Here is a 19,954-nt window from a genome sequence, read left to right as displayed (position 1 = left end):
TTGTGGAATGAATGTAAATACGTTTTTTCAGCTGGGTATACAAATAAGAAAGGAAGACATAATAAAGAAGACAATTACTTGGATATTTTTCTGAAGAAACTAGAGAAAGCTGCAAGTACTGGTTTGCAATTTAAAAGAAATGGGCTATTCATTCACAGCTAGAGGATGAAATTCTGGGCTCCCAGCACACACTTCTCTCTCTTTCGAAATGCGTAGTGCCTACCTAAATGTAAAATGAATGTCTTGGAGAAAGAAAAAAAAATTTTTTTTTTTTTTTGCTGTCCTCAAAAAAGAAAATCAAAGAACAAAATGGGACTTCTGAGAAAAACTTAGCTTGTGCAACCTAATTTTGAATTACAGTCATGGTTTAAAGTTTGGTCTTTTTTTTTTTATAAGATTTTATTTATTTGTTTGACAGAGAGACACAGCGAGAGCAGGAACACAAGCAGGGGGAGTAGGAGAGGCTTTCCAAGAAGCAGGGAGCCCGATGTGGGGCTCGATCCCAGGACCCCGGGATCATGACCCAGCCGAAGGCAGACGCTTAACGACTGAGCCACCCAGGCACCCCTAGTTAAAGTGTTTTAATAAAGCAGGTCATTTTGATCCAACATGCTCTTTCCTCTCATTCTTTTAACATCATCTAGAATGCGTCAGGATCATGCAGCTGGCTATCCGGATGGCCTGTCGGGACAGTACCCGTTGTGATTCTATGCATTAAGATGCCAAAATTTCTTTGTCCCCCAAATCAGTGTAAAGCATCTCTTTATCTTTGTAAATCTATCATTTAATATTCATCAGGAAATAAAATTGTGAGTGCTCATGACCTCTAACTGATTGCCAGAATATGTTCTGTGGTGTTTTATTGGAGCTTATTCCCATCATGTCAGCCCTTTCAAGAACATTGAATGTTGTGGTCTCTCCACATTGTCTCGCGTTGGTCAGGTGTGGATTTTGGTGAGGTAACAAGGACAGGGCACACCCTGGCTAGCTCACCATTCCCAACCAGAGAACTCCCAAAGAGAAGTGTGAATAGAACATGGGCATGTGCTTCCTGTGGCCTCCTCGCCTCTTTCTCTACCTCCCATGTCTTTATGTTTCTGGAGAATACTGTAAACACATAGTGAATTTACTCCTAAAGCACTGCCTTCACCTTATTGCTCAATAAGGTGATGCCCGCCCCCCCCCCCCCCCCCCGTTACCCAAGAATGTATTTCCCCTCAACCCCCTCCCCAAGCCAGGGTGGCGGGCTCCTTACAGCCTGGCTGCAGATGCCTCCCCAGCCTTGCCTCCCACCTCACATCTCCTCAACCAAATTCTCCTCACCATCAGCCCCGCTGCCCCACAGACTCTTCTCCACAAATATTTTCTACTCCCTTTTCAGGCAGTTTCTCTGCTAATAGCCTTCTGTTCCCTCTCAGTATGTTGCAATTATATTCATTCTCCAAGGCACAGCTCAAATGTCACGTTCTCCACAGACCCTGTCCTCATCCCCATAGTCAATCACTCTTACTGTGTAGACATAGATCTTCGTTTTCAATGTATGCACAGCAGTCGTCAGCTTACTGCTTATGCCATAGTTATTTGTGGCCACATTTATGTTCCCTTGAGCCAAGGTTCCGGCTTTTGTTTTACTCTTTTAATTCCTGTGTTTCCCATTTCCAAGCATAGCGTCTTTCATTCATTCTTCACCAGATATTCATTGAGCACCCTACTATGGGCCAGGCCTTGTTCTAGACTCTGGGGATAAAACAGGAAACAGAAGATAAAATTTCTTCCCTCACAGAGCTTACATTTAGTGAAAGAAGAAGGTCTGATTATAAAATAAATGGATAAAATATAGTACAATGTGCCATGGAGAATAAGGGAAGAGACTGGTGCAGGGAGTTCAGGAGGTAAGGGGTAAGGGTGATTTAAAATCGGTTTTCAGGGAAGCCCTCCCCACGAAGGTACCATCTTGATGAAGATTTGTGGGCGTGAGGGAACAGTCATGTGCATTTGTGGGGGGAAGCGCAGGGAGGGTGCCAGGAATATCCAAGGTCCTCACGGAGGCCAGAGTGGTCGGAGGCAGGGGGAGGTAGAGGACCAAGTCAGAGGGGAGTGCCCTCCGAGGTGGGGGCCTGGGTGTTTATCCTTAGCAGGGTGTTTGAGCTAAAGAATACCATGATCTGATCTGTGTTCTAAAAGGATCTCCCTGGCCGCTGTGGTGAGACTTAGCCAGGATCAGGACCATTTTTAGATCAGGTTTTCCTAGCACGTTGAATGTGGGTGTTGTTGGAGAAATTGAAGTGTCTAAGGCGACCCTGAGGATTTTGGTCTGAGAAATAGGAAGGATGGAGCCACCCGCTAATGGAGAAGTAGAGACTACAGGTTTAGGGGAACGAGATCAAAACAACATCTGCATCTACTGACGTTTAAAGGTGCCCACAGTTCATTAAGTACAAGATTTCACGTGTACACGTATGGGGAGAAAAACCTGGAGGATGGACGTTTAACTGTTAACAGTTAACTGTTTCGGGCATGGCATTGCTGGGGGCTTTCACTTCCCATTTCCTAACTTTTAATTCCACGTGCATGCAATCCCTAAGTCCAGGTGATTTGAGAGCAACAAGATGTGTGAGACATGGCCCGGGCCTTGGTGTGTGTAAGAAGAGGGCAGAGCGCAGAGCAGGTGAGGTAGGGTGATCGTACCTCGGAAGTCTGCCCACATCCCAGGCCTCGGCTCACAGCTTTGCACATTTCTTTCTTCACTCACCAGAAAGTTCAAACCTTGGAGGCCAACTCACAATAACAATCAGGATAGAAATGTATTCACGGTGGGCTTAAAGTAACATTATTTGCTTAGGAAAATCCTTTCTTGTCAGTAACTCCATTCAGAAAACCGTATTATAGGGGCGCCTGGGTGGCTCAGTCGGTTAAGCGTCTGCCTTTGGCTCAGGTCATGATCCCAAGGTGCTGGGATTGAGTCCCGCATCGGGCTCCCTGCCCAGCGGGGAGTCTGCTTCTCCCTCTGCCCCTCCCCCCCGCTTGTGCTCTCTCTCTCTGGCTCTCACTCTCACTGTCGCTCTCTCTCAAATAAATAAAATCTTTAAAAAATAAAAATTAAAAATTAAATTAAAAAAATTTTAAAAATAGAAACATTCCGGTCCTCTTAGCGGCACACTTGCAAGTCCTTGTTGGGTTGTGTCGGGCTCTACACGCTTCACGTCCTTGGTTAACTGTGGAGCCACCTTTATTGGTGACCTTCCTCATTTTGCTCCTAATCCTGAGACACACACTTATTTATACCCTGAAACCTTGTAATGCTTACGATTAACATGAAGTGACCCCGTCTGTGGGCATGAGGGGTTGGGGAAGACCGAGAAGGTTGATAATTTATGAGGTCTGTTCCAGGGGGTTTTCTGGACAGGGAGCTGTACGGAATGAGAAACTGTATTAGGTCACCTTGCACAAGGTGTGTGTGGCAGGCAGCCCGGCTGTGGAAGAACAGGCATCAGGCAGTTAACTACGTCTTACGAGGCCCCGGTTTCCACAGTTCTCATTCTGGGGATGTGGTGGTTCTGAGTGTTTGGGGGAGTTTGGGTTCTGAGTTGTTGATTCATCCTTCTGGCCGTGGGAAGGATGCAAGATGATGTACGACCTTCTTCAGCACCAGTCTGAACCCTCCAAAGCAACCTCTGCTCCCATCTCTTTCATGTGGTTTTTGTCTTTCCAAAGAAGTCATCAGTATAATTTCTAAGAGACTGTTGGGAGGATTTTTGTATGAGGTCATACCCTGCTTCACCAACAGAACATTAAAAGCCTAGCCTACATTCTCTTTCAGGTTTCTCACAGAATTCCTAAGTAGTCACCGTTAAGCTGGAATAAATCTGTAATTCTTCTTGTTTCTCTTGGATCACAAATGGGCAGGGCATCAGTGAGATTTAGGACAGCTACTTATAATAATAGACTTCTAATTATTGAGTGCTTGCCATATGCTCACCAAAGAGCCTTATATGTATTAACTCCCTTAATCCTCGTGGCAGCCCTAGGAAATAGGTACTATTATGATCCCATTCTTTAGATGAGAAGACTGAGGCTTAGGGAGGTTAAGTGATTTGCACAACATCACCCCACCACTAAGTGGCAAAGCCTGGACTTGAAACCAGAGAATCTGGATCCAGGACATGTGTTCACGGTTCTGGCTGTGGTCTGCATTCCCACTCTAACAGAGGGGGGACGAATTATCATTAGGGCCATCACCTTTGGTATAAGGCATCCACCGAGCAGCTGCTAGTCTGCTGGCCCAGGACATCCAAGTTCAGGGTTTGGGGTTCGATGGTCATGTGCAGTAGCCTAGCATTTCTAAGCCTTAGCATTCTACCGCTAGACGTATAAGATTCTGCCGGAGTCTCCTTCTCAGGGTCCCCATCTCTTGGACTTAGTGGACTTCTCTGTCCTTTGGGGATTTCTTGTTTGCTCTGGTTTGTTTCATATTTGGTTGTTTCTCTTCACTGCACCAGGCCTGAGGTGCAAGAGGGAATCAGCATCCTGAGGAGTCATAGTTTGTCTTGGCACTTGGAGCTGGGACTCTGGGTCAGAAGAGGCCGCCGTGATGCTCTTTCAAAGCTGTAGGCTAGGGACTTTTAGGCACGAGGATTTCATTTTCAATTAGCTGCGGTCAGACTGCTTTACCGAGTTGTTTTGTGTTTGTGTTTTGCCTTAGGGATGGGAAGGCATATGAAGTAATTGCATATGGTGGAGGCTCTAGAAAAGGTTCTTTAGAGCTGCTGAATCAGGCCTGTCAAGAGTAAACACCTCATTGTCATCTATAAAATAAAATTAATAATGTTTACCTAGCCTTTTTCAGACCTCCCAGGATACCGTGAGTAATCATTTGATTCCGGGTCTATAAAATGCAGCTAGCTCTTTAGGGGGAGGTATGGGTGTGTATTTATAAAACCTTCGTAAAAATTATATATGAAAGGGTAGTCACTGCTAATAAGTAAGGAAGCCATTCCCTGGCCTTAATTCTTCCACCTCGTTAGAGAAACCACCTATTTGCTTGGAACATCTGATTCAGCAGGGCAGAATTCTGTGAAATTATTCTTGCCTAAGAATCCATGTACCTCTCAAGGAGCTCATGGACAGAGGGACTTTGTCATTTTTATATGGAATAATGTGAGGTATTGGATAAGATATTTGGCCTGTAAACAGAGCATGTGAATGCATTTAGAGTATCTGAATGTCAGCTAGAATAAAAGAGTCAGCTGTTGTAACAAGAAAGCCAACAATAATGTGGCTTAAAAATGAAGTTTATTTTTTTTCTCACGTAAGAGTCCAGGGTGATGGTCCCATATCATCGGAGGAGGAGAGGTTCATGAGAGCCAGGCCATGCTCAGCATAGCTTCTTTCTTCTGCTCATCACCATCTCAGCCCATGGGAAATGAGTGTTTGAGAGCTGTGTGCGCCGGGCCAGGAAGATCCCACTGGCAGGAATTTAGTCACATGGTGACTTCACAGCCCACAGGGGTTTGAGCAGTCAAAGGCCTAGCTATTCCTCGAACATGGAAGAATGGATCTTCATAGACAGCTAACATTCCAGGCACAGTCGGTCCCTCTGGCCACCAGATATCATTGAACACCCTGTTTCCAACAGGTAAAACACTCTCTCTTCATCCCAAGCGAGACAAGCAAAACCCATCCATTAATGCACCACCTGAAAGTTCTCGATCTCTGGGTAATGCACAGTCCTTCCCATCAAGCTTGGATGTGGTTCCTCATGGTCTGGCAGCCTGTGAACTGAAAGGCACGTGATCGTCCCTCTACAGTCATACTCACACTCAGCGTACAATGGTAGAGCAGGGGGTGGAAAACCACAATTAAAATTGCCATCTGAAAAAGAGGAGAAGGAAATGCACACAGCTGCCCCCCGCCCACAGCCATGCTGGAATCCCGGAGCAGGCAGCGGGAAGGCTCCCTGCCCTACAGAGGGAGGTTCCCCGGTGGGACCCTGATTCTGCTCTTCGGGAGGTCCCCTCGTTCCTGGCTCTGTGTGTCCCTTGGCCCTGCCCCTGGGGGGGCATATTCCTATCTTCGTTATCCGAATCTGAAGTGGGTGTTGGGATCTGCCCTCCTTGGTGGCTGTCCAGCTTTCGCGGCACATTGCCTGCCGGTGCAAATGTAGAGGTCTGCGAGTACAGCGGTCACAAGGTTTTATGGGCTTGGCAGCAGGACCTTCACAAAACCCACAGTTCCCTCGCAAACTCCACTGGCTTCGGGTCTGTTAATTTCCAGGCAGTTCACATACCAGCAGTCTCTCCCCAAGCTCTTTCCAAGTCATGGCTCTTGGGCCTGCTTTATTTCTTTGCTTCCATGCTTTCCTCTCTCAAATTAATGGCAGCCGTATTGGGGCCTCGGAAACAAAAGACTTTGGAAGGAGGGCAACATGCTTTTCTCTCATCTCTAATCTCATGCTGTATGAGGTGTAGAAGCCACGGGCCTTTCCAACTCTTCAGGGCTCCAAATTTCTACACTCTTCCCAGTCTTTTGCATCTGTCTCTTTGCAAAGCCGTCTACCCTGCCCTAGGCTTGTCTCTTTCTTATAATTCATACTAAGAACGAGAACAGCTAATTCATACTAATATGCAGGCTCTTTTCAATCATTTCTCGTAAAGTTTTAAGTGCAATCGGAATGTGATCTGCTTTCCAAGTCAGACATATCGGGACAGTTTTGTTTTCTTTCTTTCTTTTTTTAACGAATCAAGAAACTTTGTTGACACAGACCAGATTTTTGTAAGACATTTTCCCTATGTCGGTTTCTTTTAACTGTGGTAAAATATCATAACATAAAATTTACCATGTTAACCAATTAAGTGTGTGATTCAGTGGCATTCAGTACATTCCCACTGCTGTGCAACCATCACCATCACCCATCTCCAGAACTCTTTTCGTCTTGCAAAACTGAAACTCTGTCCCCATTAAACATTAACTCCCCATTCCCCCTTTCTCCCCAGCCCCTGGCAAGCCATTCTACTTTCTGTCTCTATGAATTTGACTACCCTAAAAGTCCCCTAAAACTGCAATCATACACTATGTGTCCTTCTGTCACTGGCTTATTTCATTTAATAAGATGTCCTCAAGGGTCATCCGTTTTGTAGCATGGGTCGGAATTTCTCTCCTCTTTAAGGCTGAGTAATATTCCATTGTATGTATGTATGTCTCACATTTTGTTTATCCCTTTCCCCATCGATGGGCATTTAGGTTGCTTCCACCTTTTGGCTATTGTGAAAAATGCTGCTGGGAACATTTATGTGCAAATATCTCTTCAAGTCTCTGCCTTCAATCCGTATGGCTTCATAGCCTGAAATGGAAGTACTGGATCATATGTTAATACCTGGTGTAATGTTTTCAGGACCCTCCACACTGTTTTTCACAGCAGCTGCACCATTTTCTGTTCCCAGCAATGGTGCACAAGGGTTCCAATTTCTCTACGTCTTCGCCAACACTTGCTATTTTCTGGGGTTTTTTTTGTGTGTGTGTTTGATAATAGACATCTTAATGGGTGTCTTTTTTTGATGTGCTATTGTTTCTTTTACTTTTTTTATTATGGTGAAATAGATATAACATAAATTTTGCCATTTTAACCATTTTTAAGTATACAATTCAGTGGCATTAATTACATTCACAAAGTAGTACAACCATCACCACTCTATTTCTAAAACTTTTTCTTTTCCTTTTTTTAAGATTTTATTTTTAAGTAATCTCTCCCCCTGTCGTGGGGCTTGAACCCACAGCCCTGTGATCAAGAGTCACATGCTCCACTGACTGAGCCAGCCAGGTGCCCCCTCCAAAACTTTTTCATCATCCCATTGGTGAAGTGTTTAAGAGTCAATTTTAGACATTATGACAATTGATCCCTAAATGCTTCAGTATGTGTCTCTAGAAAACAGAGACCTTTTCCTCTGTAATACAATACTATTACTGTATGATACTCTACTATTGTGATATGAACACTAGTCACTCACATTCCCCTAGAGAGAACTTACAAATAGGGCCACCCTTCCTTGAAAAGGAGGCTGCTAATTATAGTGGAGTTGAGCATCCACTTGCCCAGTTAAAATGGAAGAAGGGAGGATGGATTCTGGTGCTTTACCAACCTACAGCAATAATGCACTAAAGGCTTCACTGATTCACATTAAACAAATTTTGGTGGCTGGTGATACTGGGAGTTTGGTGCAGTGTCCCAGTGATGTTATCGAGGAGTCCGTTCTTTCCATCTTCTGCTCTGCCACCCTCAGTATGTTGTCTTTGGATCATTTTTGTTGTCTCATGGTTACATGATGACTAACATGACACTAGGTATCATATTTTCACCACAGCATCCCTAGTGGGAAAGGAGAAGAGTGAAAGAAGCTTTCCATTACCAGGGATGCAAACCCTTCTCATTTGCTCTTCAGCAAGTAGAATTCCCCTTGACTCTCACTGGCCAGGTTCAAGAGATCTGGAAAGATATGCATTGCAGGAATGACATAGCTATGATTGGCTTAGACCAGTAATGACTTACATCAGTGAGGGCTGAAAGCATCCCAGTCCTGATTAAAACTAGACAGTCACCTAAGAGGAGAAATGACTGGTGGGTTGGCAATAAATCTGCCACATGGGCAACATTTTTAAATATTGTTAAAGATATAAATGGACTCTGGGGAAATTCTTAGAAATTCTAAGAAGATATCAAATTGAAAACCTGGTAGGAGGGGCTTCTTTCTGGGATTATTCCATAAATGGTGTGGGGACAGTGTCTACCATCTGTTTCTGAGAGAGTTCTTTGGGCCACTAGCATGAGAGGATCCCTATAGTGATCTGTCAATGGAATGATGGTAACTGCTTTTAGAAATCAAGAGAGCACTGGGGATAAACCAGTCACCATGGTTCTACTTAGAAATCATCATGTTCTTTTGGAGATGGTAATATTTTACAGAAATCTTTTACTAATTAATATATTTTCTCTTGCCGGTACTCACGAAAATCATTTTGGGGCAAAATCGACCTCATTGATTGAAAAATATTGTTCACATCCAATTAAAGAACATCATATGTTTTAGGATGACACCAGGTCACCCAAATTATGCTTTCCCAAACTTAGGATTCAGCGAAAGCAAATTTTTACTGTCAGCATAATGAGCTGGTTGTACTGCAGATTTGTATCTGAGAGCCTATAAACATTTTAGCAAAACAAAACAAGTAGTCCTTGTTATTACCCCTTATTATTGTAAATGAATTACAAAATAACACAAGGCTTTCACATTTGCTCATGACACGACCGGAAAATAACTTAAGATTCCCAAAAGGTTAAAAAAAAAATCAAGGATGCTCTTGGTTCATAGACACTGTGACAATCCCAATTATTAGTGGGTGACTCGTTAATCTTTCCTGTTCCATTCCAGCTGGCCCTGAGAGCAGAAAGAAAAAATTGCTTTGGCAGGGAGCTCACTTCCTGATAAATTACAAAATTAAAAAGACAAAAAACAAAAAACAGATAAAGATCCCGAACATCACTTGCAGTGGAATATGGTTAACTTTTATTGAAAAGCCATCAAATGCTAAGCAGTTATCAGTGCTTTCAATGTATTTCCAACCGTCATAAAAACCTTCTGAGTAAGTACCATTATTATTCCCACTTGACTGACGAAGAAACTGAGGCAGAGAGAGATTAACAACCAGGCTCGCACAAGCAGTCGTGGCAGAGCTGAAACTCGAAGACATGGTCATCTGGCTCCAGAGTCCTTGAGCTACAGCTGCCTCCTCACTATGACCTTAGCTTGTGCAAAATCCTTCTGACTCATAACAGGCAAATCCTTTCCAGCCCCAGAAAATATTATCTTACCTTAGGGACATTTTATTATAAGTGGTTTCTCACCAATAAAGTTGTAAAATCTGTAAATGAAGATGATCCAGTGGGCTTTACTTTTCCATTTGTAGATTGGCAGAGTTTTACCATCGCTGATAGACTAGAGGGTTTGTCTTCAAGGATTACCATTGGTAACAGTATGCTGTATTCTTTGACCTCAGTAGCTTCATGAGGTTATACCGTAAGAACCATCTGTTTGGAAATTTGATGATAAAGGTATAAATAATTATATGACCTCAAGTTTATCAAGACCCCTTTTTCGAGTCAGTTAAAGTAGTTGGAATCTTGGGTGCCCAGGTAAAGTGTGCTTAAAGTAACACTTTGTTGGGGCGCCTGGGTGGCTTAGTTGGTTAAGGTTAGGCTTCTGCCTTTGGCTCAGGTCATGGTCCCAGGGTCCTGGGATCGAGTCCCACATCGGGCTCCCTGCTCAGCAGGAAGCCTGCTTCTCTCTCTGCCTGCCGCTCCCCCTGCTTGTGTCCATTCTCTCTCTCTCTCTCTGACAAATAAATAAAATCTTTTTTTTTTTTTTAAAGTAACACTTTGTTTGCTTCCATGAGATTGTAAGTTTTCAAATGGCCAGGTCTTCTCTTGATGATTTACAGCTGGAGGACTTACAGAAGAACCGAAGTGTCACCAGCGGGAGCCACCACAAATGTTTGCGACAGGTCAGGTTCTCTCTGAGGAAGAAGGAAAGCTTCAGAGAAGCAGGGGACAGAGCAGCATTTTCAGCCTGTGACTCTGTGCTGACGAGTCTCCACGACGCAGTCTCACTCATGCCACAGATGGGGTGAAAGAGAGTGAAGCTCACTCAAACTTTGGGAATATTTATTGCAAGAAAAGGACACACAATATACATGTGCAGAGTACAGAGAGCTCGTATTGGCTCTCTAGGAGGATTTGACCATCTGGATAACAGCTTTGCAAATCATTTGGATAAATGATACCATTTGGAGGAGAGCCTTCCAAACCAAATCTAAATGCCAGAACCCCTTCAAGAAGGTTTGTGCAATTTTGGCTCTTTTCCTCCTGTTGTCAGAAACTCATTAGGTGCCATTGTTCCAGATAGAGTTTACCATTTGGGACACAGGAACTATCCTAAGTTTCTTTACTCTGAGGTATTATTGGAAGATTAATATCAATGGAATAAATATTACACAGAATAAAAAAAAAAGTATAATTCAGAATGCAAAGATAAAAGTATCTTAGGAGCATGGAGTGCTCCTTCCCCATGCCCCCTCTTTTCCTTAAAAAGGCAAGGAAAAATGTCCTCTCTTAGCTGGTAGGTACGGTATTCCTATAGCTCAGGGAAAGGGTAGAATGTGTCCTTGCTAGGAAATGTAAGTAAAGTTTGGGTGATGCTTTCTAATGCACCAGTTTATTTTGATGGTGTCTGGAAGGATAGAAGAAAGAGAACCATCTCCGTTTTAACTTTTAATTCTCAGATAACACTGAGGCAGTGAAAAGAGTTAATTTAATAGACCTATTCATTTATTCTTTGCAGAGGTACTTCCAGTCAAATATCTAAACTTATTAAGCCAGAACAGCTCAGAGGATTATGAAACCTCACCAAATCAAACGTTATTTCCTGCCGCCTCCAGAATCCTCCTCCAGTGCAGAGAGTAGAGAATGCATCAGTGTTGTTTCTTTACTGCAGGTTTCTTTGGTCACATTATAAGCTGCATATGGGCTAAAGAAGGGCAAATGGATTATTTTGGACAAGAAGAGAAAAAAGTATATGTAACAGAGTCCTCTACTGTGGTTAATACAGTCCCACCAGGGAGGGAGAAAGAAGTAACAGGACCAAGATATGTCAGATGGGGCATTGATAGGTTAACAATACCAGAAACAATACCAAATAACTCAAAGATGGATAGGGAGGTGATGTAGGTAAGGGAGCCTTCCACACACACACACACACACACACACACACACACACACTTCGTTGTTCTGTTCTTAAGCTCATGCTTATCAGTTGCCAAAACAACCTGGCATGGTAGGGTGTATTATGACTAAAGTATATGTTCTCCATTACAAGACTCTTCCTTTACTATTTCAGAAAACTGACTTAGATCATCACATATTTCCTGATCCTTGTCAAAGTGATTTATAAACTGTCTAGGGTCTAACCCACTTCAATAAGACAATAGAGATCTATAGTTTAAAAAGACATAAACATGGGGTGCCTGGGTGGCTCAGCTGGTTAAGCATTGGACTCTTGATTTCAGCTCAGGTCATGATCCCAGGGTCCTGAGATTGAGCCTCGCGTCAGGCTCTGCGCTGAGAGTGTTGCCTGCTTAAGATTCTCTCTCTCCCTCTCCTTCTGCCCCTTTCCCCTCTCCCCAGCTCACACTCTCAAATAGATAGATAGATGATACATACATACATACATACATACATAGATATAACCAGGGGTGCCTGGCTGGCTCAATTAGTAGAGCATGTGACTATTGATCTTGGGGTCATGAGTTCAAGCCCCACATTGGGCATAGAGCTTACTTAAAAAAAAAAAATTAAACTTTTGCCCTGCAAAAGACCCTGTTAAGTGCCAAGACAATTCAATGGAGGAAAAGAGTCTTTTAAACCGTAGATGAATCTCCAGGGAATTACGTTGAGTAGAAAAAAGTCAATCCCAAAGGTTGCATACTATACGATTCCACTTGTATAACATTTTGAAATGATAAAATTATAGAAATGGAGACAGGATTCGTGGTTGCCAGGGATTAGAAAGGAGGGTGTGGGGAAGGAAGGTGGGTGTGATTATAAAAGAGCAACAAAAGGAATTCTTAAGGTCCTGTAACTCATGCCATATTGGTTCCCCTTTTAGGAGCAACTGTATGTTCTATATCTGGACTGTGGTGGTGATCATACAAATCTACACATGTGGTAAAATTGCATAAAACTAAATACACACAGAAAGGAGTACATATAAAACTGGTGAAATCTGGATGAGGTCAAGGATTGTATCAATGTCAATATCTTGGTCGTTGATATTGTACTATATGGTTGGACAGGATGTTACCATCGAGGAGATAGAAGGATATACAGGATCTCTGTGTATTATTTCTTATAACAGCATGTGAATTTGCCATTATCACCACCCCGGCAAGAACAGCGTGACCAACGTAAAATTCTGAAGAAGCTCCACAGTAGTTCCATTGGAAGCTAACGATACCATTATCCATAGACTTATTCTTTTTACCTCCCAAGGCATCCCTTTAGGTTAAGAAAGAGCAATTTCATCTATCATTAGGCAAGCCTTACCGTATGGTTTTCCCAGAATTTGGTATTAGTTTGCCCTATGAGAATTAAACTAGTAGGGGCGCCTGGGTGGCTCAGTCGGTTAAGCATCTGCCTTCGGCTCAGGTCATGATCTCAGGGTCCTGGGATCGAGACCCACGTCAGGCTCCCTGCTCAGTGGGGAGTCTGCTTCTCCCTCTCCCACTCCCCTTGCTTGTGCTCTCTCTCTCTCTTCTCTCTCTCTCAAATAAATAAAAAAATTTTAAAATAAAAAGAATTAAACTAGTAAAAATAAAATAATTTAGGACAGTAGCCATTAGCCATCTTAGATGCTTTGACAATAAGAAGAGCAATGCACACTGAAAGATATCAAAGGATCTCAGGGAGGATGTCTGCATTCTTCTAGAAAAGCAGGAGCCCAGAGAGGAAGATTGTATTAAGCTGTCCTGAGCCCTGCCTTGGAGGGCAAGTACCTCGGCCTCACACCGGCATTGATCTGCTTGGGACGGCTGCCACTTCCGGAGCATGTATTATGGGTGAGGTGCTCTACCTGCATCGTCATTAATTCTCAGCACAATCCTCCCAAATATGAAGTTATCAGCACACTTACTAAGGCTTAAGAGATGAAATAACAAGCCAGAGATCACACACGTGGTGAGTGACAGAGGTGGATTTCAGGCCTATGCACCACCATACCATTTCCATTCCACCATACTGCTCTTTAGAGGCAGCAAGCACATAAAACTGTTGTAGCTTGATGCCATGCTCTTAGAATTAGCTCGTTAACTCTCTTAATTCTACTTTCCTGCTTCCACATTTTGATTGCCCAGATAGAGGTTCCAAAAGGGGAACCAGTGTGAGTATCTGTCCATTTGGCAGTTGTATTCCCCCCTGTACATGAACACGTTGGCATTGATTTGTTCACCGCTCTATTGTAAAAATGCTTAAGAGGCATGGGTTCCCTGCAGGCTGATGATTCTTGTACGCTGGAGCATTCTGTTCCTGCAGACAGATTAGATACCGTGCTTAGGTTAACCTCTAGGGTACTACTCCCGTGTGAGGGCACAGTCTTTGATGTCCTCCCTCTTTTAAAATTCAGTCTTCATGCAGCAAGTTGGGGAAATGGTGTTACAGATGTAAGTAACTGGCCCAGACCCAGAGAGTTGATTACTGGCAACGTTAAGGTTGAGAACTAGGTCTGAACTCTTCTTCCAGTGTAACCATTTCATCTGTGCTCATGCTGTCCGAGCATCCGATTTCAGGGGCAGATGTGGAATAATGGGTTTGCATGCTCAATCCACATTCCAGTTTTCTGTACTCATGCTACATCTTTGGCTAATGATGAAATTATTTTTTTTTAGCAAAACTGATAGCTTTATTATAAGCCCACAATTTTCTGGACATAAATAAATGCACAGACACTGACTAGCCATAGTGGGTGTGCTTCAAATGTTCATCATCCTTCTATATTACACAAACTGGGTAGGCACCACTGGTTCCTACAATAGCTTTTCTATATTGAATAGACTGTTACATATAAATAGTTGTATTCATGAGACTTCACCTCAATTATTTCCACTACCTGGTATGATATGTGGCACAAGCAGGATGTCAATCCTTGTGGATTGGATTGGATCGGAGTAGACTGGATTAAATTGATTGAAAGTGGTTCTAATGTCTTTTTTTTTTTAAAGATTTCATTTATTTATTTGACAGAGAGACACATCGAGAGAGGGAACACAAGCAGGGGGAGTGGAAGAGGGAGAAGAAGGCTTCCCGCTGAGCAAGGAGCCCGATGTGGGGCTCGATCCCAGGACCCTGGGATCATGACCTGAGCTGAAGGCAGACGCTTAATGACTGAGCCACCCAGGGGCCCCAGTTCTAATGTCTTTCAACTCTTAGCTACTGTCATTTATTTAACATCCCTACCCAGACAGCTGTTTAGACCATACCACGATGGGTCACAGATACATTATTAGGTTCGGGTGTGTGTCCCCTCACCTGAAAGATCTACTTTATCAGGCAGGTGATTTCTGGTAACCAAGACCTTCCTGACACCTTACCGGTCGCCAGCCTCCAGGGAGGGCCATGTTAGTTCTCTGATCCCAGGACTTGGGAGGTCCAGGGAGTGTCAGCGTGCAAAAGCAGATATCACGGAGGTGCTCAGATATGTAGCAGTACTGGTTCAACTTGTAAGCAACTGGTGGTTCACTGGAAAACTCAAAATAATGAGCAGTGATAGCTTCTTAGAGATACCTATTAATTACATTATTCTTCTGTTTGGCAGGTCACCTGTGGAGGTCAATTTCTCATAGACACCCCTGCAGCTTCTCTTTTTCACTTCCATTTATGTGGGGAATCTTTTTATTCATTTATTTTTGCTTTCAAATATAACATCCAAAATGCCTGACATCTGTTCTTGTTCCCCACTGTGTTCACTGGAGTTAATTTAAAATTATTCACAATGCATTGTTTTCCTGAAATTCATCTTTAGAGTCTTTGGAGATAGTTGCTCAATAACATGTCATGAGAAAAGTTCAGATTCGCAAAGCATTTGTCATTTCCTCCTGCATTGCTAATTTATTTAGTAAGCATTTGTTTCTACCATTCTTATCTGCCAAGCTGTAGACATATGTACATGCCAGATCCATAGAGCCATAAATCCAAAACTGTTAATAATCACACTAAAAGTAGGTTGGAATAAGCTTTGGTACCTAGCTCTTCTGAAAGTCCTAACCCAAACCCTTTTGTCCTTGCTTAAAAATATTGATGCTCATATAAGGATAACTGTGTTTATGAGAAGTTTCCCATTTAGTTCTCAACTAAGGCTCTGGAATATTTAAGCTAATGCTGGACAACTATCATCCTTGTTAACTGTTCATGGGATTTCCACGAGCGTAAGTGGCAGTAATAGATTGATTTGGATCCTGGTTTCATAAAATACACTTCTTTTCAGTTAAAGTAAACTCCCTTTCCGCCCTGAAAGAGTAAGGTGAATTTTTGCCTTAGTTATTAATGCCTGTTGATTTTATTTCAGTGGTACAGGCATGGATGGGAAGAAGTGCAGCGTATGGATGTTTTTACCTCTTGTATTTACTTTGTTTACTTCAGCTGGATTATGGATAGTGTGAGTATTCTCTTATTTAATTATTTAAGGACTCGGTGCAGTGTAGATCAAAATGTAGTTTTGATAGTATATGGCATAGCTATATAAGTGTATTTATAAATACTTTAAAATAATGTTTACTAATTCGACCTTGCTAAAGTCCCCCTTTGTCTTCCCTTCTATTACCCAAAGTAAAGAGCAAGAGTGAGTAATAAATTATGCAAAGCAGGTAGTGAAGAATACTGGTTTTATTTTGTGTTCCCGTGTTCTTTCGGTAATGAACGTTCTATAAACTGGTGATAGGGATTCATTATTTTCAAGATTTGCTCATTATTCTCACATGCTAAAGATTCCATTCACAGTCCAGTGCATAGTCCGGTATGACTGGGTTTGGTACTCAGCTTATCACAAAATGCTCCCACACTTGCTTATTTCAAGTACTATTTCACTTCCAGCAAATTATTTTAGTTCCTTGCTGTTCACTGAGAGAGGTGGGCACACTCCTGAGAAATTAGAAAATTTGAATTCTAATTTTAGTTTCCTCAAAGTTATAAGGTCTTATTTCTTTGTTTTCCCAGTTTCCAGATTATAATGATTACCATCAATTTGGAGGGTGTTTTGAAAATTCAAGAAATAGTATTAATAATCACATTTGAATTGTAAAGAGCCTTGTAAGTGATCTGTAGGTAAACATTATAGCAAAAGAGATTTTTCCCAGCTGGGAAAAACAATGAATATGATTTAATGTGACTAATCTAGTAAAACTGGGAAACAAATGAGTCTTTTAAAAAAATTTTCTTTGTTTTATAAACTTTACTTGTTCTTTCTTCGTAGATACTTTATAGCTGTGGAAGATGACAAAATTTTCCCATTAAATTCAGCTGAAAGGTAAAGCCAACCTCTGGGTAATTCGTTGTTTATCAACAGACTTAATAAAACTTTGCCACTGGTGAGGTTAAATTATGCACAAATGACTGTGCTTTAACTTGCGCTTTTTCTTTTCCAGGAAACCGGGCGTGAAGCACGCACCTTATATAAGGTAACTCGATAGCTCTTCTGATCTGTTGGATCCTAGGAGAAGTTGGCAGGTGACTTAGTTTGGGCTACTGGGTGGCTAATAAACAAAAATTTATGTCTCACAGCTCCTCGGGAGGCTGGAGGTCCAAGATCAGGGCGCCAGCAGTCTTGATGAGGGCCCTCTTCTGGGTTGTAGATGGCCATCCTTTGATTGTGTCCTCCCACGGCAGAAAGGGGACGACACAGCTCTCTGGGATCTCTTTTATAAGGGCACTAATCCCACTCAGAAGGGCTCGACCGTCATGACCTGAGCATCTCCCAAAGCCCCACCTCCTCATAGCATCACATTGGGGGTTAGGATCTCGACAGAGGAATTTTGAAGGGACACAGACCATTGAAGGTGGCAGATTTTAAGATAGTAGTAATAAAACATGTCATTATTTTCAAGTATTGCAGGTGACGAGCCTCCTGCAAGCTGTGTGTTTAGTCAAGTCATGAACATGGCAGCATTCCTAGGTAAGAAGAGTGAAAGAATGCTTGATGTGCTTTGTACCTTTCTTTTTTATTTTAAATCCTCCCAACCCACATCAAAAGCACGGTGGGCTTAGCTGATAATTTGGTATCATATCATGTCAATATGCTGAAGCTGGCTTTTCGTTTTGAGGGTCTTTTTTCTCGTACTTTCATGTTCACCCTGCTTACCTTACATCTTCTCTTCCCCTTATCATCTTTATCATTTCAGTGTATTCTTGACTTTATTTCTATTGCCACGTGAAATACTGTATTTCACGTGCCATAAAATTCCTGCATGACAATGTAGTAATGGTGCAATACATTTGTGTTAAAAAGAATGCCTTATTTATTCCTTCACTGGCAAGGATGACAAATGCCTGGGCTTTGTGATAAATGTTGATGTGTGGAGACACTGTCTTTAGATCTAAAGGTCAGCATTAACATGGGTGATGCCGTCTCCTGTACATATACACACATACCAAGATGGCAAGTGGAGATGTAGGTTAAAAAAAAAAGAAGAAACCTTTGGTACTCAGGTCTGGTCCCTGTTCCGTCCTTTTCCTTCAGGGCCCAAGACCATCATTTCAGTGAGTGTTTCCTTCTGAGGATTGAGGGAACCAGCCATTCTCTCTGTCCTTTCCCACGTCCCCCTTGTATACCATCTCCCCAAGGCCAGTCTCCTCGGTGTCTTTCAAAGGGTCAGCTAATATCATCGTTGGCATGCTGTAGGGGATGGGCCGGTGATAGCTAAATTTTTCAACAACTGCTTTCTGGAAATGGTTCTTTTGGATGGTGAGAATTTCAGCCTTGGTGGCATCTGTCCCCCAAAGAGGTGACCTATTATTTCATCTATGTAGAACTCCACCCCAAAAAAGTTCTTCTCATTTTTAAGATGTTATTTTTTTAACGTTTGCTGTAGGAAAAGGAAAGACCTATAGAACTCACTGGAAAATCAAGGGAGATGGTTGGTCCAACATGCAACATAGGCACAATCTTGATATAGAAGGCTCAAAATATGAGAAACGTGGAGAACGTTCCCAGGGAGGCCCAGGAGGCCTCTCTTGAACCCGTGGAGTTCAATGAGAAGCACACTGGGGGACTTGTCTGCGGTTACTAAAGTTCCTCCCTGGAGCTAACTCTATGTGGGTCAAAACCTTTCACCACCCAGGCGTCCCCAAAACATAGCCCATTTTGCCTGAGCAGGAGATGTGTGGAAGGCATGGACTGCCATGCCACCACTAAGGAGGAGGTCAGATACAACCGTGATGCCGAAGTTGCCGAGTCTTTGAAGAACTCTCCTCGTCGTGTCCTTGGTAGGCAGGATTTTCATGTCGCGGCTATTCCCCGGTTCTGGAAAAGGCAGTACTTACTGCAGCTGACGCACACGTGCGCACCAGTGTCAGTCCTGGCCGGTCAGGTTCTGTCTTCCCTGCCATCAGCCTCAGCTATCATGAGCTTTAATTCTCATCTTTTTTTTCCTACTCTTGACACCAAGGCATAAATGACTGCTAAGGAGCTATTTGCATTTAAGAGAACCCCCCTCCCCCCCCCCCCCGAGAGAGAATCTTGAATTGCAGGGTCAGGGACCTTTCCCAGTCAGCCTGCAGTCACACCACGTAGGGCTGCAGGTTGGTACCTACTCATATGCTCTTCCCCACGGGGTGCAATAATAGCAATAATTAATAGCAGTCATTTATATTCCAGGCATAATGCTAAGTGCTTTGCAAATACCACCTCATCTAATCACGAGACACAGGAGACTGCCCTTATTAAAAAGCTGTCACGAGCTGTTTGTCCTCCACTTGGGCTTTGAAGACACCAATGAACATGTTGGAAGCCACATATTGCTTCCTTCACATTCTTAAGACAAATTGATATTTCCCCATAGTCTTTAGTGTGTAATCTTCAAAATGCCAATTTGCACAGCTCACAAACGTATCCAGGTATAAAGCTTATGATTAACTAATTATAAAAGCATTTCCAAAAACAAAGTAATGAAAACAAGCTCCCCTCTTCCAGATGACATCCGTCATCATCTTATTCTCTGGTCCTCCCCTGTTCCAGCAAGAAGCACTTAAGCCTTTACTAGTGCTCGCTCTGAGGTATTGCAGTATCCAGTGTTTATTCTTTATTATCTTCCAGCATTTTCGGTGCCATCTGGTAGACACGAAACTGATGAAGATTAGTGTTCAGTG

At 42.8% G+C, this 19,954-nt stretch overlaps 1 protein-coding gene and 1 long non-coding RNA gene across 5 annotated transcripts in view; one reads left to right on the top strand and one right to left on the bottom strand.

The window, feature by feature from the left end:
- TMEM150C (transmembrane protein 150C) overlaps positions 1-19,954 on the top strand; it is a 69,216-nt gene that overhangs the window by 36,932 nt on the left and 12,330 nt on the right. For 2 of the 3 annotated variants that reach the window (XM_078068837.1, XM_078068836.1), the window contains exons 2-5: positions 16,161-16,250; positions 17,064-17,117; positions 17,236-17,268; positions 17,695-17,762. In XM_078068837.1, coding sequence (XP_077924963.1) covers positions 16,171-16,250; positions 17,064-17,117; positions 17,236-17,268; positions 17,695-17,762 — 235 coding nt within the window. In that variant the 5' untranslated portion in view covers positions 16,161-16,170. Of the gene's footprint in view, positions 1-10,488; positions 10,886-16,160; positions 16,251-17,063; positions 17,118-17,235; positions 17,269-17,694; positions 17,763-19,954 lie in introns of all 3 variants that reach the window. The other variant, XM_078068835.1, reaches the window with a different exon arrangement.
- Positions 7,658-15,213, bottom strand: LOC118520123 (uncharacterized). 2 transcript variants are annotated; one of them, XR_013446400.1, is made up of 4 exons: positions 15,187-15,213; positions 11,454-11,573; positions 9,896-10,078; positions 7,658-8,479 (listed from the first exon to the last, which is right to left on the bottom strand). It is a non-coding gene; the product is annotated as an uncharacterized LOC118520123 (long non-coding RNA). The 2 variants fall into 2 exon arrangements; XR_013446399.1 differs by lacking the exon at positions 15,187-15,213 and having other exon boundaries at positions 11,454-11,907.

Source organism: Halichoerus grypus, chromosome 3, assembly GCF_964656455.1.
Source record: "Halichoerus grypus chromosome 3, mHalGry1.hap1.1, whole genome shotgun sequence".
Classification (NCBI taxonomy): Eukaryota; Metazoa; Chordata; class Mammalia; order Carnivora; family Phocidae; genus Halichoerus; species Halichoerus grypus.
Note: the sequence above shows the minus strand (reverse complement) of the source record. Positions and strands in the feature narration are given on the sequence as shown.